General features: G+C 43.4%; 1 protein-coding gene across 1 annotated transcript; it reads left to right on the forward strand.

The window, feature by feature from the left end:
* The first annotated feature begins 732 nt into the window (after nt 1-732).
* Nucleotides 733-23,122, forward strand: RND3 (Rho family GTPase 3). The gene is made up of 5 exons (XM_083413848.1): nt 733-1,126; nt 1,812-1,899; nt 14,038-14,147; nt 17,420-17,554; nt 21,135-23,122. The coding sequence occupies exons 1-5, from the start codon at nt 977-979 to the stop codon at nt 21,384-21,386; spliced, it is 735 nt and encodes a 244-aa protein (XP_083269974.1). The 5' UTR covers nt 733-976; the 3' UTR covers nt 21,387-23,122.
* Nucleotides 23,123-23,498: the final 376 nt, after the last annotated feature.

A 23,498-nucleotide genomic window follows, 5' to 3' on the forward strand; every position in this document is an offset into this window, starting at 1 on the left:
ACCAATCTCGCCACAGATACCTTGGTTCAGCTGCTTTTGGGTGAGGAAAGGGAGCATACTGGTAGGGTAAATTTAATTAGTTAATTAATTGCACATATCCACAAGCATTAATACCTGCATTAAAGTGTTGCTAGGGTCTGGAGTGTCGTGTCCCTGCTCCTAGACAGGAGAGAGTGGGGGTTGGGGGAGAGGGAGGGAGGGAGAGATAGTGTGTGTCTGCCGTGGCTCACTGGTGAGGATGGGGCAGGCATGCCCTCTGCACGCGACCAGAGGCATGTTGCATCGCGCTTGCTTCTCCCATCCCTAGGCTCAGTCCTGCAACTGGGGGGAAAAAAAAGATTTTTGCCGGGGCTGAGCTTTGCCACAAAATGCCGTTAAGTTAAGCCCGGCAGTCAAAAAAAAAAATAAGGCTATCGATTCTACTACACCTCCCTGAAAGTGTCTGTGTCTCAAGGAACGCGATCGAGCGAGTTTCGTGGCCAGAACATCCTCTCGCCCTTCCTCCGGGTTCCTAAGCAGCAGCAGCAGCAGCTAAAACAAACCGAAGCCGCTTCCTCCTTCCTTGTGCGGAGTCCTCCCTCCGCTTGCTCCAGGTCGCTTTTCTCCCCTAGAGGGCGCGTCGCAGCCGGCCTGAAGGCGCCTCCTTGGCCGCGCTTTGCAGGCTCCATAAAAGGACAAGAGGCGGATCGCTTACTTTCTCTCCTTGAGCTCCGGATTGGAAGGCGGCGGGGCATATAAATCCGGGCAGGGCGGAGTGAAACAAAGCAGTTTGCAAGCAGCCGGACCTGCTAGGAGGGAAGGAAGAACTTTAGAGGGGGCGGCGGCAGCGGCGGCAGGGGAGAGAGAGAAAGGACTTGTCGAGCGCACGGCAGCGAACCGCGCGGTTTCTTCTGCTTTTCTTGGTTTCTGCTCCCCATCCTGCCATTTCGTTGGTTTTGTTTGAGAGAAGACGGGGGGAAGGGCTAAGGACACCTCAATGAAGGAAAGAAGAGCCAGCCAGAAATTATCCAGCAAATCGATCATGGATCCTAATCAAAACGTGAAGTGCAAGATAGTCGTGGTTGGGGATACCCAGTGCGGAAAGACGGCTCTGCTGCACGTCTTTGCCAAGGACTGCTTCCCGGAGGTACGTGTGGACTCGCTTCTCTGAGTTCTAGGAATTTAGCGCTACGTGGTTCTTTTACGAAGAGGAGCGCTGTGATTTCTTTTTGGTTAAAGTTAACTTTCAGCGCTATCTGTTAATCTGTGGGGAGCCAGTTTAAAGCGGGTTAGACCGTTTTCACAGAAGAAATCCTAGGATGCTTAACCCCCCCACCCTCACAGGAATCACTAAAAAAAATAAAAAATAAAGCATCTTTAAGACGACCTCTCTCTCTTGCCCTATTGTGAGCCACGCGTGGAATGCGGGATAGAACGCGAACGTTCTTTCTGCGTTCGAATTAGAGACCCATTCACTGAGGCAGTGCCGGTTCAAGCCTCGCGCCCAGTGGTGGTGGAGGGAAGCTCTTAGATCTGTCCGTATTTTATAGGTCGTGGGTTTCAGCGTCGCGCTGGAATTCACGAGCCCATCCCGCTGGTGTAAGTTGCCTATTTTCAAACGCTTTGTTGGTTTTCAGTGAAAACGGTCCAATCCCTCAGTACTTAGGAAATGGTTAAACAATTAAGAAGGGTGAGGGGCCAATTTAGGCTGAAATTTCTGTAGTCTCTCCCCGCCCCCCACTGAATTCACAAGAAAGATGTGTTTGATACGCGGTGCAAACTTTCAAGAGATGGTAATCTGCTATTTGTGTTTTCTCCCTTTCCTTGCCCAGAACTACGTCCCCACCGTGTTTGAGAATTACACGGCCAGTTTTGAAATAGACACACAAAGGATAGAACTCAGTCTCTGGGATACTTCTGGTAAGGGATTTTCTTGCTCGCGGGAATGCCTGTTCTGTTTCCATGCCATTCTGGTGACTCACATTGGTTTGTATATAATTACAAGCCATTGCTGTAGCCTCTGTTGTTAACACCCTGCAGATGATGTAACTACTTGCCTTTTAGTTTTTTTCATTTTACTTTAATGGACTTTAATGCAACCTGACTCCTTTCCCTCCCTGCCCCCTCTTTTTAATTGCAACGATTTCTGCATTGTGGTGAGACTGAGACAATCGTGTTTACCTAACTCCCCTTCCCGGCTTGACTCTATAAAGGTTCTTGGGATAATTAACTGAACAGATGGGAGAGGGTTATTATGGCCTATCATGAGCCTTTCATTTTAATATTTGTCGCTGCTGCTGCGAAAACCAGCATGTGTTCTCCTTTTGGTAATATGTGATTATACAGAAACAAGGAGCTTAGCAGCTACACAAATGCCTAAGTGTGAGGGGATGTTTTTCCTTGCTGAGCCGTGTCCTCACTCCTCCTCAGGATCTGCTTCTAAGTGTTCCCCCCCAAAAAAACCATGCATAGGAAGCCTTCAACTGAGCATAATGAGAAGTAAAGTTACTCATTGGAAGTGTTTGGCTGTAAAACCAGCAGGGGGTGAGAAAGCTTCTGAAGACATGGAAGTTAAGCGAGTGAGAAAGAAAAACTGGAGTTTGGTAGCGGTTGTGATGTTCATTGATTATGTTGCCTGTTTGTACGTACAGTAGGTATAGGAGACTAGCAGCAGATGAAGCGTCATAATACCAGACCATTGGTTGATTTCTCAGTATTGTCTACATCAGTGTTTCCCAAACTCTGGTCTCCAGCTGCTTTTGGACTACAATTCTCATCTTCCCTGAGCACTGGTCTTGCTAGCTAGGGATGATGGATTTCCAGCTGTTTTTTGGATTACAACTCTCAAGTTTGGGAAACACTGGTCTACATTGACTAACAGGAGCTCCTGGGGGTTTCAGGCAAGACAACAAGGATTGAATCTGGAACCTTCTGCCTTCAAAGGCTGTCCTCTGTTGCTCAGCTGTGGCACTTTGTTTCGCAAGTCTTGTTTGATTAAAGAAAACAGTGGTGTTCTACTATTACTCCAGTACCATGCTATCCACCTCCTTTCCAAATTGATGGCGGGCCTCGTAGTTCAAGACATTATTGCCTTTCCTATAAGAGTCACAGCCACGGTCTTGTAGAACCTTGAATGGGGGAAACTGAAGAAAAAGTACAACTTGCTTGGATCAGCTAAGAAATCCAGTTTTGAGGGACAGATGTTCATTTTCTTCTATTGCAGTTGTGGCTAAGTTTCATAATCTTTCATAATCTAGACAGTAGTCTAGAGCAGTTTTTCCCAGCCTCGGGTACCCAGATATTGTTACACAGCAATTCTCATCATCCCTGACCACTGGGCCATGCTGCCTTGTGCTGACTGGAGCTGTAGTCCAAGGTTGGGAAAAGCTAGTATAGAGTCTGGCTCCATAATAATAAAGTTAGCCCCATTTAGCAGCATGAGCCTCCTTTGTGGAGAATAACATTTAAGCATGGCATTACATGGAACAGAGATCACCAACATGGTGCCCTTCACACATTGCTGGACTCCAGCTTCTGCCATCGCCAGCCAGCATGGCCAGTGGTCAGGGATGATGAACCTAGCAGAATCCACAGGTCACCATGTTGACTGCTCCTGACATAGAGCATTCAAAAGGGAGCTGTTTGCACCTTTTTACAACTTGGAAAGGTTCTTGGTAGGGTCACCAAGATTATAATGGCTTTGGAGCCATATCTAGGATGCCAGTTGGCCTTCCCTGTTCCAAAGGATGCTAGTTCTGGGCTGTGCTTGGTTTATGGTGGAAATGAGTGTATGGGAGTCATCGTAGCCAGTATCTTCTGAAATTAAGATGGGGAACATGTGGTCCTCCAGATGTTGTTGGACTACAGTTCCATCATTGCTGGTTGTTGGCCATGCTGGCTGGAGCTGGTGTTGGTTGGAGTCAGTCCAGCAACATCTGGAGGGCTGCACTTTCCCCATCTGTTCTCTAAAGACTTTTTTTGGGGGGGAGGACTTGGAGCATATAGTAGGTTCCTCCAAATAGCGCTCTCTCTCTCTTAAGGACATAATTTCCCATTCTTGTGCTGGTTTATATGAATGTGTTAAGTTTTGGGGTTGTTTTTTTTAAGTTCCTGCAGAGATAATCCATTGGCTGAGATGAGGGCTATAAAGCACTGTGCTTAATGGGGGAGAGTTAAAATCATCTTTGTTCGCTGGCGTTTATGACAGATTAAAGAACACTCTGTGGCAGAGTGCAAGAGGGCGACCAAGGAGAGGGAGACAAAGGAATGTACAGGGTGCTGAGAGCAGCTAGCAAGGGAATGTGAGCGCTGTCTCTTGTCACTAAGTGCAGGAAGGGAGCAGACCACCCAACGTAGAAGCCATCCATCCCAGGGCAGAGAAGCAAAATGGAGCTGGAGAAGATACCCCCTACACACACACACACACACTTTTTACAGTAGAATGAAAAGCACAGTTGAATTACTTAATGGCTTTTGCAGTAACTTCAAGAAGTGGGCAAGATTTATTTTATTTTACTTGCCTGCCAGTAGCAAGAGCCTAAGCACAAAATCTGCTTGTGGCACACAAAGGGCTGTCCTGTGAGGAAGGCACGTCGAAGGCGATAAAAAGCTGAAGTGGCAAGACTCTGCTTGTCTTGTAAATCTGGCAACACTTGTACAGCTCTTTTGAAGAAACCACAGCTAAGCTCTTTCTGCCTTAGCAGCCTTAACATGAACATTACTGCTGTTGGCATCACTGGAATGCATGCTTCCAGATGTGGATGACAGCTGTGAAGGCTGGCAGTTCTGGTTCTTTTTCATTTTCTCTCTCTCCTACAGGGGAATGCTTGCTGCCTTTTTCACTCTTCTGTGATAAAGCCAAATTAAATTCTCTCCCCCCCCCCCGCCTCCCATTGCCTTAGTAGGAGCATGAACATGAAATGAAGAGGGAGCAGCAAAGGAATTAAAAGGGGGAGGGGGAATTTATCGCATCTGCAAGACTTTATTTCTTAAATATATTTTTTTGTGCATGAGGACTGACATTAATCTATGCTTTTTGTATCTTGCATAATGGTCAGAAAGTAAAGTCCCATTGAACTCAATGAGACTTACTCTATGTGAATATGTATGGGATTAGACTGCCATTGACATTTGCTTGCTCATTCCTTCAGAGGTTTGCCACTGGGACTTACTCAAAGTGGATTCTTCTGCCTATTCCAAACTTAGTTATTTATTTACATTTATATTCCACTTTTCCAACAAGGGTTGGTTCTATCTCTCTATTTTATCCTTACAGCAACCCTGTGAGGAAGGTTAGATGGACTGACATTGACTAACCCAACATCACCCAAATGGATGAGTGGAGATTTGAACCCTGGCTTCCCTGGCCCTAGTCTAACACACTACCCACCACACCATACTGGCTCTGGGATTCTTTCTTCCTGGGCTTAACATGGACCAAGGCATAGCCTCACATTCTAGACAGGATATGAACATTGATTCAAAGAGGCCTTCAATATATTAGTTTGGTATTTTACAGACACTTCTTAATGATCTGTGATTCAACGTATTGGTTATTTATCAAAATACAGATTTGGACATCTAGTTATCTGGGCCTCAGATCTTATGATCTGCCAGCTCTGAGTTTGTTTCCTGGTTGTAGATTGTTTAGATAAGATCAGCTGTAACTGAGTTGAAATTATTACTGTATGACAGTTTCTTAACCCTTTTTAAAAGACAGGTCTTATTAGTCTAAGTCAAGATCTGGGCTTGGCCTCAACAGTCCTCATTTTCCAGTATGGTGTCATAGCTTAAGTAGGTCAGATCTGCAACAGCTGGGTTGGTTGCAGAGGTTAATGATGAGCAATATAGTGTGATATTTTCCTATCAAAGACAACTGGGGACAACTGTACTGGAAGAGCAAAATAGGGTAAAACAACTAAGCTATTGTAGATAGTCTGTCTGGAAGGATTTGCATTATTTAAAGTTTTGGCAGCACTCTTGCAATGCTTTTGTAGAGCGATGGGACAAAATAAGATAATTTAAACACATGAAAGATAATATTGGAAATCCTACAGTTTAATGACTACAGAATGTCTCTACTGTAAAATAAGCACACACAGAAATAATGACCCGCATTTAATGATACCACTTAGGAAATACTATTTTTTTTAGATGCTAGTTTAATTTGATCGTGGTATTCCCAAGACATTTCCATATGAGTTTATTAGTCTCCAGTGTTAACCCCATTAAACAAGTATATCTCCTTTAAATCATCACCTGTCTTGCATGAACATTTCTGAATGTTTAGTGTTTCCCATTAACTGAAATTAATTGCTGTTTGACTTTAAATGCATCCGTTTGGAGAAGTAATTCTGGTCTTACTGTAACTGAGGTCAACAGCAAAGATCCAGAAATTAGTAAACAAAGACGAAAATCTCTTTAGGCTTTGGCCTAAACACTTGAATGGCAATCCATAGACTCCTTCCTCCAGAGCAGCCTTTCTCAACTTTGGGTCTCTAGATGTTGTTGGACTACAACTCCCATCATTTCCTATCCAGCATCCTAGTTAGGGATAATGGGACTTGTACTTCAAGAACATCTGGGGATCCAAGGTGGAGAGAGGCTGCTCTAGAGAGTCAACCCTGTGGAAGCTGTGATATCATTCTGGGTCTATCCCAGCTAAAATAGACAGGCGCCACTGAAGCTGCAAGTTGCAATAAGTTGAATGGTTTGCTCTAGCCTTCGTCAACTTGGTGCCCTTCAGATCCTTTGGGAGTTAGTCCAAGGCTGGTTTACAGCATGGTGACCACATTTTTAACAAGAATGCCACACATTCTGAGTTTGCTACTCCGTAGTATGTTTGCACTCCCCAGCAGCTTGTTTAACTTCTAGTTTATCAAGCTGGGGAGCAGGCAGTGTATGAAAGTCTGGTAGAAATGCAAGCACACATCTCTTTGCCATAGCCAGGCCTAGGGTCCTTTCTGCAAGTGGATCCATGTTTGTGTCACACTCTTCCTGCCTGTGCCCTTGTGGCACAGATGGATCACTTATGATATACAAAACGATACCTACAAAATCTAATAATGACTTTGCAAGATGTTTTCATTCTGCACCCCTGAAATATCTTGACTTTTCCTGGGGAGGGTATACTGGTATTAAATCTTTAGATGGATAAATATTTGAGCATTGCGCATTAAAGCAATTGGACAGGTTATGTATCTGATTTCCACCTTTCCCCCCCTTCACAGCAGCTGTGGAAGAATTTGCAGAAAATCATATATAATTCTGTAGTCTTATTATATGGCATGCAGCAGCAGTAAATGAGCTCATTTTTTAACAAGATCATTTCAGAATAATGTTTGGCTACTCATAGCTTCTTCAGGTCCTGTCTAATGGAATCCATAAAGACAATTTAGCTGTGTCTGGCTTCTGCTGAATATCCTATCAAAGCTGAAACACATATTTTATCTTCCCTCATTAAAATTTGACTCTCTTACATAATTCAAATTTCATGGGTGTACCATAAAACCGTGAAGCAGTTGCAGCCATCTTGTGGGCTTAACTATATATCCCAAATACTTCATGAATTGCAGAATATCAAGGAAACCTGAAAATGTGGACTTGGGATGGACGTTCTCAATAAGAGTATCAAAGAGTGGCACAGATTCCCAATGAGTTGAGCTTGCTGTGGTTCTGAGGCTCACTGTGTCTTTCACTCTATATAGATCAGACAAAACTGTCTGATCCCCTGAAGAGTTCTGTATAAGTTCCAGAATGTTGGTGTACCTCATAAAGAGGGTGCTTATTATTGACAAATGAATTAAACCCTGAATTGCATTCTTCCTCTTGTAGCCTTTAGTAACTGGTTACTCAGTTACCCTGAATCCAGTATTCCTTAGCTGGAAATTACTAGGGTCTAACTTTAAAACTTTCATGGAGTCAGTTGTTGGAATGTGAGAAGCCTTACTTAAGAGATGGGTAGCCTGTGGTCCTCCAGATTTTTTTAGGTTCCAGCTCCCAACATCCCTGATTATGGGCCATGTTGGCTGGGACTGATGAATGATGGAGTCCAACAACCTTTGGAGGGCAACAGATTCCCCATCCCTGCCTTACTTTGTAAAACAAATACCTGCTACTTAGGGAGAGCGACTTCCAAGCACTTTGAATTTGACATGTAAACTTCAGAGATGAACATGCAAACTGATAGCTTGGTCAGCTTAGGACATTGGTATGGGACATGCTGAGGCAGTCTTTCCTCCCGGGGTCATGGGCAGATATCTGACACAAAGATCAACCACAAGTTACTGCTGGCTGTCAGTAAGTCTGATCTGACATTAGTCTGTAACAAATGGTAGTGGCAGACTTTTCTACTGTTCTAAGTGATAGTGTGATATTTCAACCTCTCTCATCATCAAAATCATTGCCGTAATCAACCCAAAGCCTGTACATGAGGGGGAAAACACAAAGGAATCCTTGGAGTTGTAGTTTGTGGATCCTAAAAAGTGTTAGAGGTTATTAGTCCCCACATAGAACAACAGTTTACAGAGCCCTGGCAGATGGGGAATTTATTGTTAGCAAACAAGAAGTCTGTACTTTGAACAGAGATCACATCAGACATGATGCAATAGAATTACTCAGTGAAAAGCCACATAAACGTAAGCCAAAACTTTAAGTTATGCTGAGTCGGCATGTCCTTTTGAGCCTGGTATTGCCACCAACTTACCAAGCAGTGTGGACAATCTTTACTTCCAAAGCTCCATTTTGACAGGAGATCTTTTACCTCCTTTGTGGTCCTTGGCTTCCTTTTGGCAACTTTCATGCAAGGTGTAATGGCAGAGTTTTGCTCATCTCCTATCTTGTTATGGGATTATAAACTGCATTTTTTGAGTGTTTAGCTGCTTTAAATGTCCACATGGAGTCAGGCAAATATATACTTTTACACAAGTGGCACAGGCTTACTTTGAAGCATACTTTTAGAGTCAAAATCCTATTATGGCATTCCTGTTGCTCTTGTGGGCTTCTTATTGACATCTGATTGGTCATTGTGAAGACAGAATGCTGGACTAGGTAGGACTTTGTTCTGAACCAGCAGGACTGTTACCATGTTCTTATGAAACTATACTCACAGTTCCTGCAAATTTAGAGATGGCTAGAAATCAGCCTTCCCTAACCTGGTGTCCTCCAATGTTTTGGATTCCCAATTCCCAGGGATGGTATGGGTTATAGTCGCAACAACATATGGAGGGCACCAGGTTGCAGAAGGATGAAAAAGGTATGCGTGTGTGGTATACATTTCACAAAATCTGGATCTGAAGCTTTGTTGGAGTCACAGTGATTTTGTCAATCTGCTCCTTTTCTTTAGTTGAGCATGGTTTCGCATTTTCTGAGACCATCTTGGAGAAAGATTGAACAGAGTATGCTATTGAGCTGCCTTGAAAAGGGTCTGTTTAGACTTGACATGCATTCCCAAGATTCCTCAGGCTCTGAGGATTTTGTTCTGGTAAGGAGATTGGAATGATGAAATGCCCTATTGAATTCTATCTCTCGGCTTTTGTTCTGAGTGGCTGTCTTCTTTGGGCATTGATAAAGGATCCCACTATTGCTTGTTTGAAAGAAGAGAGAAAACACATTTCTTGTGAAGCATCTGAATTCTGCACACTCTCAAAGGATGCACTTAAAGCCTCCCATTCATTCCCTTGCATTCTTTCCCAGAGAAGAATGGCAGCTTGTCTCATTTATGTGAAAGCTTCATATACTTGTCTTAGCATGCCGCATTGTAATAACAGGAAATTTTTGTCCATAGTAAGTGTAATCACAGATCCGACTGGTATAAGTGCATGCCATACGTATGCATGTACATATATGGTGCGATAGACCTCTTGAGGAGTGGTGACTGAGCACTTAGGTATGTGTCTAAGGAATTTTTTTTCCTGGGTGAGGCTCTTCACTCTTCTCTTGAGCAAGCAACATCTCTGTCCAAATTTTAATGATCCTTAAAAGCAAATGCCTTATCCTGCCCATACCTGTTTCAGAATATTCTGATGAGAAAGGAGGGTGGCAACTATGCCTAGAGCTAAGTGATAGCTGTGGGTGGAAATTGCAATGTGATCTACACCTGCCCAACACTCTGAAATTAGTAGAGGTCATCTAGCACATGGAATGCTGCACCAGGGGCCAATCTGGTGCAGTAGATGGAGCACTAGAGCTGGAAGAATTGCTTTAAAATCTCTGCTTGCCATGAAATTCTTTGGTTGACTTTAAGAGATGCATAAGAACAGGAATTAGGAGACCTGTGGCCCTCCAGATGTGGTTGGACTATAGGTCATCTTCACTCTGGGCCATCGGCCATGATGGCTGGGACTGATGGGAATTGGAGTCTAACCACAACTGGAGAGCCACAGATTCCCCAACACCATATATGTGGGAACATAAGCTGCATCAGACCAAGATCCATCAGGTCTTTGGTAAACTCGCAACCTAAAGGCAAAAGCTTGTAGTCTGTCCTCACCCCTGTATCTGGAATTGAGGAGTGCATGGAGGTTTCAGTTAGTTACTTATTAAGCCATTGATAGTGTTAAATGGATCAGGTGACAGGAAATAGCACCTCTCCAGCCTGAAAAATCAGATAGCCAGTGCCAGTCAGAGTAACCAATGCCTGGCTAGACAGACAAATCATCTCATGTCCTCATGGATAATGTCCACTACCCTTTTCCCAATAGTAGCCTCATCAGTAGTAATCCTCATGGGGGTTTGTAATGATTAAGAACTCAAAAAATAAAATTAGCTTCTATAAACAGGTGTGGGCAGATGGACTTCTGCATGTTTTGCAAGAATACCTTACAGAAGGGGTAGCCAACACAGTGCTTTTCAGACATGGTTGAACTACAACCTCCATCCTCTCACCCCATTGGCCTTGCTGATGGGAATTGGAGTCCAATAATGTCAGGCTGCTGCCTCTGCAATACAGCTGTCACTTGGTAGTACTGCCCCAGTAATAAAATGGACCCATGCCCATTAGTTCCCTGAGAAAGTATGCCTTTACCGGTGTTGTCCAAACTGCAGCCAGACAAATGTTGGCTCTTGGGACCCAGCCCAAAGGTTAATGGCTGCTTGCAGAACTGATAAGAGAGGCTGCTTCACCCATTGCCCGTGCCTGCTTTGACAAGGCACATGAAATCAGATAATGTGCTAGGAAAAAGGAAATCTCCACTTCCTGCAGAGGTTTAAATAGCCTGTTGCACGTTTAACTCTTGTGCTGAGAGATGAGCATTACGATGGGTTTCTGACGCACTGAAGCTATCAGTAGCAATACACAGGCATGTGATCCGAGGCTGTGGAGAATCTGGAGGAAACTTTCAGACTGAGCAGACCACCTTCTGTTTGCCAAGGCTTCAGCCCATATGTTCCTGTTTGCTTCAAAAGCAGCATTCCTCAAATTCTTTCCTTGTGGTCTTTAGCTGCCCAGCTGGTCTGTTTTTTGAGACGAGTTCCTTTTGCTGTTTACCTTACTACACCCTGAAACAGCAGGAGCTTCTTTTGCCAGGAGGAGGAACCTGCACACAAGTGTCTTTCTAATACGATTGCATCGTTGTTTCTGTACAGCCCTTGAAAGCACTGTTTTCATTTCATCCATTTAAATCCTGGAGATTTTGAATACAACCAGCTTCCCCAACTCCAGTGGGTGAACCTGACCTAACACACTGAATGTGTTTCCAATAATCCTGTACGTAAATAGTAAACTCCCTTCTCCCAAGTATGGATTCTTGTGCAACCAAAATGGGCAGCACCTCACAGGATTGGCAGGTTATGGGGAATTCCAAAGTTGGGAGAAGTACAAAAAAGTGTGTGGGAACCCCCAATATTAGTCCAGTGAGGACAGATCATGCTCAGTGGTTGTGGAACAGTGACTTTTCAGAGGAAAAAACTGGTGTGTGGGGCGGGAGGAAGGAATCTTCTTCTTTGGCGATCACTTATAGCCAAGTAAGATTCTTCAATTTGAGTGCTTGCAGGCCAGTGTTTCCCAGTTGTCGGGGTTTATACTACATTTTATAAGATTTGCCTTGGGAGAGTCTTTGAACCTCTTTTGTTGACCACCAGCATTATGCCTTCCATCTTTAAGTTCAGAATAGAGTAGTTGCTTTGGAAGACGATAATCAGGCATCCACACGACATGATCGGTCCAACGAAGTTGATGTTGAAGAATCATTGCTTCAACACTGGTGATCTTTGCTTCCTCCAGTACACTGGCATTAGTTCGCCTGCCTTCCCAGGTGATGTGTAATAGCACATCCTAGAAGATGACATGGTTGGCCGGAGCATTTTACGCGGTTGCAGGTCCCACCTGAAATGTTGATAAGTTTGAATTCTCTTCCTCTGGATTCCTGGGAGAGAGCTCTTGGTCATTTAAAATAAGCCATAGAGTTCCTTAAGAGATGGCCTATTTCAGCAAGCTCTTTTGCCTTGCCGGAAGCTGCCAAAAAAGCAGTGGCACTCAACGTAATACCAAAAGAGAAATCCCCTCTAATTAGCTGTTACAGGTGCGGATGATGTTCCTGATGTAATATATTCAGAGGATATTAATAATTACATATAAGTGCATTTTGCCAGACACCATGGGACCTATGTGGGCTGTGGCTGTGCGTAACAGTGATGACTTATTTATACTGAGTCTCCGCAGTGTTTGACACACCGAGCTGAATGTGGCCCCAATATCAGTGGTTGCTGGTTGAGATTCTTCTCTGCAAGTGAATTATAAGTTGCCGGGGAGCAGCAGCAGGACCTTGTGGGCTTCCCAGAGGCATCTGCTTGGACACTGTGGGAAACAGGATATTGAATGAGATGGACCACTGGCTTGATCCAGAAGAGGTCATCCTGGGATTAAAGGGATCGTGACCCTTTAAGTTCCAGGCAGGCAGCACAAATAGGAGGCTTATTAAGCCATGGTGACCGCAGTGTATGGTTGACTTGTTGAGTCAGAGGCTGTGCAAACCTGTCTGTGCACTCCTACAACTATGCAAACAGCTCAAGGCAGGGAAAGGCATTTTTTCCTCAGGAGGGACCAATCTCCAGGTGTGTTGCCTTGTGTTGTTGCCTAGATGCAGGTAGTTAACCTCCCAATCATGCGGGTACCAGTGTGGCTCTTCATAGCAAATGCAACTACTATTTTTCCTTGCATACATCTTTTCCCTTTGCTGAAGGTGATAGATTACTGGTCTTAGCTACTATTGAAAGTGGTTGTGTAAAAACTAGCCTTTTGCAGGAAGCACATCTGCCCTGACTTGGAATGAACCTAATCACATGTGCAGGTCCAACACCCAAGCAGATTCTGAAAGGTTCTGGGATAACAACTGGGCCTAATTTACATCTGTAGCTACTGATACAAAAAGTAGGCATGATGTCGTATTGCCATAGTCCTTCTGAATCAGTTGTGGGAAAGATTTCACCCTCTAGATGTTGCTGAACTACAGCTCTCATTGGCACCAGCCAATGGCCAGGGATGATGGGAGCTGTAGTTTAGCAAAATCTGGCGGGCCAAAGGTTATCCACACCTGTTCTAAATGGAATAAGAAAGCACTGTTTAAAAAAGAGATTTTACTAGGTGACCTTGGCTCAAAGCTAGGAGATTGGGGAGCCTGATTTTCTAGCCATATTATGCATTAATAATCCAAGCTCATCAGAAGACTTTCAGATTGTTTTGACCTTTGAATGGAAGCTCAGAACTGCATCTGTGTAACTCATTCCTAAGCTCAACATATGCATCCATCACTGCTGCACAGATTGGCCAGAAGGAAGCCTTACATCAGTATGGGAAAGGCCTGCATGGCCATGGTTTGACACACGTGGTGATCTGCACAAAGATGGTGCCGATTTGTTTGAAGCTGACCTAAATTAACAATAACCTACTGGGGATATGGAGCACTCTTGATTCTGGCGGGTGGCAAGATCTTGAAAAAGTGGGGTGAGGAAGCAAAGGGAAATATAGCAGAGGCATGGGTGAAACGCTTAGGGTGCGTCATTTAACTGTGTATACATAATGTTTCTTTTCCGTCCATAACATGATCTCACTTATTTCAACAGGGTCTCCTTACTATGATAACGTCCGCCCACTTTCCTACCCAGATTCCGATGCCGTCTTAATTTGTTTTGACATAAGCCGTCCAGAAACACTTGACAGTGTGTTGAAAAAGGTAAGTGATGGAAAATAACTCGAAATGTATATGCAGAGCTAGGATATGTCACTGCTGCCATCTGCATATATGATCTTGAAGTGTAAAAGCCAGGCTGATTATTGCCGCACTCCCAAGTATTATGCAAACCAACTGAGAGGCTAAAAAATATTAGTCCATTACTCCCCCACGTTTCAGGTGTGTTGGCCCAGGCCAGTGTTGATCATGGGGTAAAGCTGGCTTTCACTTCGAAATCCTTCTCTAAGGTTTAGATTCAAATCCTATAGCCTGTTGTCCTGAGGGGGATTCGGGCTCTAGTACCTTGGGAAGGAACTCTTAGCTCAGTGGGGCAGCATGTGCTTTCCTTGAAGAAGGTCTCTTGATTCAATTCCTAATTATAGACTTTTGGCAGGAGTGGAGAAACTGCAGCCTTGCACATGTTGAATTCTTAGCACTCATCCTCCCTGACAGTTGGCCATGCTGGCCAATGCTGATGAGATTTGGAGCCCAATTACATCTTGATGGCTTATAGGTTTCCATCCCTGACACACAGTTATATGAACTCCCTGGCCAATGGCATTTGGATAGGTACTGCAATCAGAGTAGACAATATATAGGGCCAGAATGGGGAACCAGTGACGTTCCAGATGGACTCCTAATGCCCATCAGTTCCAGCCGGCATGGCCAACAGTTAGGTATGATAGGAGTTATAATCTACAGCATCTACAGGTCCACAGGTTCCCCATCCCTGATAAGTAGTTAGATGGAATCCAATCAGTTTACTTTGCAGCTTCATAGTTGAATGTATATTGCCAGGATGCACAATTATTGACGTACTGTTTTGATCAATATAACTAGTGTTCATGCACTTAGCAAGTGAAAAGAGCCAATATCCGCATGATCCTTGTTCAGTCACACAAGGAGAAGATCTCTGGTCCAGACCTAATTCCTAAAGTCAGACTAGAGGCCAATTCTTCTTTGGTGTGCCACAGTATGAAGACTGACTCTGCCCATTGAATTGAATTGTTCAGTAGTGTTGAGTGAGCCAATCCTTGCTGATTTTGATTTAATTAGGAGGATATCCACCAGAAGCTCAAAAGTAATATATATATACTTCCTCTGGGATAGTATGTTTCTCAATACCACTTGGTGGGAATTGCAGGTGGGCAGAGTGTTGTTGCACTTAGGTCCTGCTTGCATTCTTCCCATAGGCATCTGGTTGGCCACTGTAAGAACAGGATGCTGGATTAGCTGGGTCTTTCATCTGATCCAGAAGAGCTCTTCGTAGGTTCTTAGTGGATGACCATGTGCATAAATGGAAGAGTGCCATGTGTGGATGAGGCTCAAGTTAGATTGCTGTCAGGAAGAATCTTCAACAGCCCTGGATTCTGTCAGACATTGGCACTATTTCCTGGGTTTCTGGAGAAAATGGCTGCCATAATCTTTACTGTTTGCATGAACAAAGTCCTTGGGATCAGCTGGTGCTACCTTGCCTTGGCAAATTTTGGGGAAGGGAAGGGGTTAAATAATCCTCTTCTCCAATAGTGAGAGCTCTTAATTCCCTTTCCACATTTTACTTCCTGCCACCAGTTCAGAGAGGTTAAAACAAACATTACTCATGCCCTGCTTACTGTTGTCATGGCCAACATCAACAAAACTTTGGAATTGAGTTTCTCTGTGTGGAAGGCCTAATATGACCTACAGAGGTGTAGCCCAGTAGACTCGGGAAAGGTGAGAAAAGTTCAGATTCTACGCTAACAGTTTGACTTGTGGAGCAACATAAGCAAGTCCCTAGAACTCAGCTTTAGTTACTTCCTATGTCGCAAGTGTATTGCTGTGATTAACTGCTGCGGAACACAACAAACAGTTAGTACTATTGTTGATTTTATGTTGACCCTCAACCTCCTTCAAGGCTCCAAATACATTAATAACTTCAGCCTGCAACAGGAAGCACTTTTGACTTATAGATTCTCACCTTATGCTTCTGTCGCATCAGTCTTTCCCATATCTTTCCATAAGGTGTTTGTGGCAGAGCTAGGGTAGATCATGACCCTGTTGTGAGCTGCAGGCCATCAGCTGGAGACAGTGGTGTATGCAGAGGGTGCAATTAAGCAAAGTAAGCTGTCACTGAGTCCCAGTAAATTCATTGGGACTTAAATATAAGTAGCCCTTTGTAAATATTTTCTGTGCAGCTTGGAAACCTGGAAAATGTGGGATTGCACAGAACTCTTTATCATGTAAATGATATGTGCAAAGACCTTCCCCAGCTTGGTGTCCTGTAGATGTTTTGATCTACAAAACCCATTTCCCCCAGCTAGTAAGGCCAGTGGATTAGGGTGGGATACAGAGCTTCAGCTGGAGGTCAGAAATGGGAGTCTGCAGACATTATCTCGTCCTCTCACTCCATGCATTGAAGTGCACATGACTTGAGTGAACATTAATTCAGTTTTCAATGGTTTGTCCATGATTGTCTATTTTGCTGAGTTGCATTCATTTTTATGCCCTGCAATGTACTAGAATGCTAGAATTCCTGTTCATGTGACCCTCTAGCAATTGTGACGTTTTTACATGCTAGTCTTCTGCACCTGGGGGAAGAACGTAGATGGCATTGTATTCAAGGTTTAAGCTTCACATTTTAAGTTCCCTGCAGTATGGACTATATACCATCTGTGTGTATGACATAGGTTAAGACCATATTTTTGATCTAATTATATGCTTCTCCTTTGTTGTAAGACCTGCTTGTAACTTGGCATTTGGGCAGCTGTTTAAACTTGCTTTGAGAAAACTCCCTTGATTATATCTATTCAGTCAGTTGAGTGAATGAGTCATAGGGAGGGAAAACGTAATGTATGCTGTGGCAGCTGGCCTATCTGTAGGCAGGTAGGGATGGATGTCCTCATTTTTAAAATAATATTTTATTCCTGGTTTTCATAATACAAGAAATAAACAATAAACATTTTTTTAAAAAAACCCAAACAGAAGTATACATAAGCTCAGATAAAGTACATTTTTTAAAATGGAATAATTGCATCAAAAAGTTGGGAGAATTGCAGATTTTGAAGGATTGCTGTACTGGTGTATTTCAAATTAGTTCACTTTAAAATGTGAACCAAACAATTCCTCCCCCGTCTTTCCTATCTGCAGGGAGTGCTACACCAAATGTTTCCTTCTCGTGCTTCACTGTAGTACAGCTGACAACTGAAGCATGATTCTTTAAAGCATCTCATTGCGTTAGATGGCCACCTCAGTGTTTCTTATGGCAGCAGGATACTAACACTGTACTATTTTTACAGTGGAAAGGTGAAATCCAGGAGTTTTGTCCCAACACCAAGATGCTTCTGGTTGGCTGCAAGTCTGACCTGCGCACGGATGTTAGTACACTAGTAGAGCTGTCCAATCACAGGCAAACACCAGTATCTTATGATCAGGTAAGTGCCATGTCGTGTTTTGCTTGTTAATGAATGATGCACACTTCTGACTTGATTCATTCAGATCCTCCTTGAGGGCCAGTGCTGCAAAGAGTGTTGGTTATATTACACCACTTTTCATCACTGCTGGTGATCAGCAGTTGGGATCTGTACTTTTCTTATATCAGATGCTGTATGCTACTGACTTAAGGGGTTGTTGGTCACTGGTAGATCATATGTTTCTTAAGCAAACAGTTCAGTCACTAGCATCTCCAGCTAAGGCTGGGAAGGGCTTCTCTCTAAAACCCTGCTAAGCCACTGCCAGTCAGTTTAGACCACCCTACCTGGCATCCTGCAGATGCTTATCCACTATAACTCCCATCATTCCTGCCCATTGGCCATTCTGGCTGGGGCTGATGGGAGTTGTAGTCTAAGACTTGGAGGACACCACGTTGGCACAGCCCAGTGTGGACGATACTGCGCTAGATAGATCAGTGGTCTAAGTCAATTTAAGGCATCTTCCAATGTTCCTGTGACTCAGTCAAGATGAGGAAAGTGGGTGCCAAGCTGTGTTGTTGCATAGCCCCACTTCATGCTTGGCATTACATCAGGCTCTTGGAGAAAGTGCCTCTCCTCATTAGTGGGGAGTCCATAATTCTCCCCAGTAAGGAATAGGGAGCACTAGACACAGCATACCCTGCAGTTTATGCTCCATCCACATTTGTCTGTATTCTGCTCCTCTTCCACCCATTTCCTATGTTGTTCAATCCGGATAATTAAGCCAGCCATAGGTCCACATGGCTTTAACGTGTTTTGCTCTGTCTCTCTCTCTGGAGAGGAAGAGTGCAACCTTTGTTTCCTTTTGTATTGGTAAGCAATAAAACAGAACTGCTCTTTTTCTTTGAAAAGAACCGCTGCGAGTGTGTATACCTCTTCAAACTTGAAACTGGGCATTTATGTAAAAGTAATTGCATGCCTTCCTCTCACCAAGTGATTATGACATGAAAACTACATAGTATTTTGTAAAGCTCCATAAACATCAGTCCTGTGTAAGACCAACAATCTGCCCACTTCTAAGGCACACTTAACTGGAAGAAAATTCCATTGAAATTGGTGAGGTTTACTTCCAAGTAAATTTGGCTGGGTTCTTTTGGGCTTCGGTGTCCCGTTTCTTCACAGTGTCCCTGTTTTTCATAGAATTATCTAGTTGTATAGAATGTTATGGGCTCCCCCCCTTTTCTTTTTTATATCTCACAAGGATTGTACACTTTAATGTCAAGTGACAACTGGACCAAGGCGGGTTGGGACTGCTGATTGTCTTAGATCTGTCAGCAGCCTTTGATACGGTTGATCATGATCTTCTGGACCACCGCCTCGCCAATGTGCTGATACAGGGCACAGCCCAACAATGGCTGTGCTCTTTTATCTCTGGTCGGGCACAGAGGGTGGCGCTAGGGAGGGAGATGTTGTTCATGCTTGTTGAAGCTGTTGGGTTTTGGAGTCCAACAGCATTAGAGCACCACAGAATAGGCCATCCCTAGAATAGGGACAAGAAAGACCATAGTGTCTTTCTGTTTTGGGTGGTGGCTTCCAAGTAATAGTCATGATTCAAGGCTTTTCTGGTACGTTCCATCGCTGCAAACATTGGCCTCCAAGGGCTGCATTTTTGTAGATTATAAATAATGTTTTTCTGTAATATATGAAGCAGGATTACCTCCATTCTTCTCCTCCCCAGTGGTTTCCAACAAAATGTTTTTGACTTTACTCACTGGGAATTAATTGACTAGTACAATCCAAAACCCTCTGATTGCCACTTCAGTCATTAGCAGACAGGCTGTTTAATTAAAGTTGACTGAGTCTCCTATCCCCATTCTCCCCCTCCCTACCCTCCATTAAAAAGTTTGCACAAGGCTGTGTGTCTGAGGATTGCTCCTGTCCCCAAAATTCCAACTGCTTCTCTGAACATCCAGTAGCCTATGGTTTCTGGAAGTCTTCCAAATCATCTCAGTTTGACAGGATGTAGTACAGTGACAAAGTACACGAGGCGTTTCCTAATGTCAGTGGCAAACCTTTTGTTTGTACAGCCTCAATCTTTAGACAGTCCAAGTTCTAGTTAAGTGGCATTTCCCTCAAAACTCTGGTGCTACACAGGAAATCCCTGTAGCATTTTGTTTTTCTCTTACCCTTGAAAGAGCTTGAATCCAGAACTGCAGTGGGTGACTTCCTTATCTATGCTTTGAAAGCGTTTGGTAATTTTGTGCGGTGGTAAATAGCAAGGTGGGACTAGAATGCTTAATTTGTATGGTAAACAGGGTTCCCCTCCCCCAAGTTTAATCCTACTGATTTAGAAAAAGAGTTGAACGTTTTGCCTGACAAATAACTTTTCCCTTGATGCACCTGCACCACGTTCTCTAGGCACACACTTTAATTCTAGCCATGTTTATCTGGAAGTAAGCCCTATTGATTTCCAAGGTCAAACTATTCTGTATGCTTGCCTCTGGCATAAAACTGGCCCTGCTTAGAGATGGAACAGATGCCATCTGATGTTTGAAACCCTGCAGCTAGCATAGACTTCTAGTTTCTGAAGGGCTCCAGTCTGTTGCTTTAAGGGAGCTTAGAGACTGAATTCAGTGGGGTCACCTGACGGCATATGGCTGGATTTTTCTCTTCTGCAACTAGGTGGGGGTTTCTTAAAGTCAACTACTGTAGGTCAGAATCTGAACACATTAAACTATTCAACCTGTGTTTGGGGGGGGGGAATGGCAGACACCCAAACCTGAAACTCTATCTGCTGCGTAAGCAGTGGTTTGAACCACAACAGATAAGGCAAAGTAGCCTCCTTGGCCAGAGAAGTCCTTGCAAACTCCTTAACCCACTGAAGGCTAAAGTGTCACAAAGATCTGGTCTGTGTAAGGAGTTGTTGCTGGTCTTGCTTTCCCACACATACTATCTCTGCTAGAGGGAATTATTGTCCTCATCTCTGGAAATTTCCAGAGGTGTGAATGACCTTGCATGGGATCTGCTGGTGGGGCGGGTTAGCAGGAACACCAGCCTAGGATTGCTGATGGCCACAAAGACACAACACCAGACCATTGACCTAAATTTATGAATTGCTGTGGCTAGAGAACCCTAACATACATGTGGGTTAGGGCTCGTGGGAATTGGAGCCCAACAACATCTGAAGGGCTCCCTGTTGGCTACCTCGGCTTGGCCCTACATGCCCTTTCAGGCCAGAAACAAAAGGGTAAATAGATCAGATATATTTTTGCAGCTATGCTTGTACTCCTCAGTTCCTTCCTTGTAAGGCTACTTTGTAAGCTGGGGTTGAGGGTGCTTAAATTGAAGATGCTCTTGGTCTCCATGTCCAATGCAGAAAGTCTTTAAAACTGGTGTGGCCAATAATCTGCAAGTTCTAGGCTGATTTCTGTATTTATAAGGACAGTGGATTTTCCTCCTTATTTCCCTGATGAGTTGCCTTTTGTTTCCTCAAAGCATTATCTCTAAAACAGCATCCCAGAGTAATGATTATATGGCTTGTCTTAGTCCTCTCTGGATTTCTGTTGAGGTCTGTAATCTAATCTATTCTCCTCTACCTCCACAGGGTGCAAACATGGCCAAGCAGATTGGAGCAGCCACATACATTGAATGTTCAGCCTTGCAGTCAGAAAACAGCGTAAGGGACATTTTCCATGTTGCTACCTTGGCCTGTGTGAACAAAACAAATAAAAATGTTAAGCGGAACAAGTCTCAGAGGGCAACTAAACGAATTTCACACATGCCAGGCCGGCCGGAACTTTCTACAGTCACCACAGATCTGCGAAAGGACAAAGCGAAGAGCTGCACAGTGATGTGAAGGATTTTGTTTCCTTAAATGGAGGTAGCAAGGACAATTGTGTTTGGGTGGGATAGGTGAAGACTCAACGAGAAGTGCCCAGTGAAAATGGTCTCTTGTAAGGGCATGCCAGTGATAAAAGGCGATGATTCACCTTCCGTAGGCAAGAAAACTGTACTTGGGGAGCTGGTATGTAGAGGAAGCAGTGGGAAGAGATGGATTCTGAAGGGATGTCAATGTTACTTGGATGAAATACCAAATACGAAGGAATCTATGTGAATGTGCTAAAGAAGTGAAAGGATTGGTAGCACCTGAAGAAATGATGTCCTGGAGGATACTTATTTTTAGATCTATTTTTTGAAAACCGACTTTGATTTTGATTACAATCGAAAACGTTGCTTTTAAAAAAAGAAAGTCAAGATATTCCTATCCCCTTCATTGTGAAGCTTGCCCCTTTGAGACTGTTTGGTTTCCCTCCCCCACCAAAAAAGAGAGAATATGATTGCTTTTCCTCTTGGTTTATGTTAAAGAAATAGGAAATATAGGTCATCCAGAGGAAAGCACTTTGTTAAAAGAGGCTTTAAAATCTTTTTCCCCCCCCCCCCCGAGGCAACTAGAGAAGGAAGAAATTAAAGAAATCAGTAATAAAATAGCCTTCATAAGCTTCTAATTATATGGAATGAAGCTGAAGAAATATCTGTTAAGAGTAGTTCTCAAACACAGAATCTTCCTCTTTTCCATTGTAACTGTAATGAGAAATTTGATAATGGCCTGAAAGTCAATTTTTTTGAATGGCTTCTTCATAAGGCAATTGTATACTGTATGGACGTCCTGTTGCAAGACCTAAATAAATGGTGCTACGATTTAGTTATAAAAAGGTCCTTAATTAGAAAGGAATTTTAGTCTTACTGCCCTCCTAAGCTGCTCCTTGGGTGCAAAGGAGGCCAAACCCAGCACTGTGTAAGGAAATAAGTGCTGCTCTGCTCTATGACTTTTCTACAATTCTATACTGGGTGTTTTTGTTTTTTTGTTTCATTTTTTTTGTTTCGTTTTTTAAGTTAGCACATGAGCCAACATACCCAATTATCTCCTATTATGATGCATCTCTAAAATGGCTGCATATGGATGACTGTCTCTTATTACACGTTTCTGTTTACTTGTAATGAGCACTCTGAGGAAATAGGGGGAGGAGGAACCTGAAGAACAGCGGAGCCTTTAAGGGGTCCCAAGTGGAAACTGGATATTGCATTAATCCTAAAGGTCTAATGCAAGCATATCCAGACAGTGATCATTAAACATTACTTGTGTGACCCAGATTCTGTCAAATTCCTTTTCACTGACTGATGACTATTGTTACATCCACTAAGCCAATCTTGAAAATAGTTTGCAGATGTTGTTATGCTTCAGCAGACACAGCAGAACTCTGCCGAGGGTGTCTCTAGGACTTGTTGAATGCAAGCATTTTTCTCAAATGCTTCATTTTTGAAGTATTATTTCCACAAAAATTCCAGATATATTGCCACCATAATATGCTTTGGATTGATGCAATGGTATGCTTAAGGCAGTATTAAAAAAAAAAAAAAAGCTGGCAAGTGCTTTCTGTATTTAAGTATTGTAAAAAGAAAAATAAGTTAACTGTTTCAGCAAGACACCCCTCACTTTTTAACATATGTCCGTCACTTTGTATGTTTGGTTATTGTTTCTGCAGTATTTATTTTTTTCTTTTAAATAAAAAAAATGTTTAGTCGTTGGTAAAATCTCTACTTGTGTGCTGTTCTGTATTGTCCACTGATTGCTTGCATACCTTAGGCTGTAATATAGACCAGCCTGAGGATAACCCTCTCTGAACGTGGTGGGACTACTGAGTAAACATGCTTCTACTTGTAAACATACTCAGGACCTGTGCTATTTGTCTAGAAAACATGGTGCCATAACTCACCATGAACTTCTCCCTTGTTTTCTTATACAGTGGTACCTCAGGTTACCTACGCTTCAGGTTACACATTCCGCTAACCCAGAAATAGTGCTTCAGGTTAAGAACTTTACTTCAGGATGAGAACAAAAATCGGGCTCCGATGGCGCGGCGGCAGCAGGAGGCCCCATTAGCTAAAGTGGTGTTTCAGGTTAAGTACA

Source organism: Podarcis tiliguerta (assembly GCF_965153285.1).
Source record: "Podarcis tiliguerta genome assembly, chromosome: 1".
NCBI lineage: Eukaryota > Metazoa > Chordata > Lepidosauria > Squamata > Lacertidae > Podarcis > Podarcis tiliguerta.

Coding starts and splice junctions, on each gene's coding strand:
- RND3 (XM_083413848.1), top strand. CDS start 977: ATGAAGGAAAGAAGAGCCAGCCAGAAATTATCCAGCAAATCGATCATG. Junction 1,127..1,811: donor CCAAGGACTGCTTCCCGGAG/GTACGTGTGGAC, acceptor TTCCTTGCCCAG/AACTACGTCCCCACCGTGTT. Junction 1,900..14,037: donor CAGTCTCTGGGATACTTCTG/GTAAGGGATTTT, acceptor TTATTTCAACAG/GGTCTCCTTACTATGATAAC.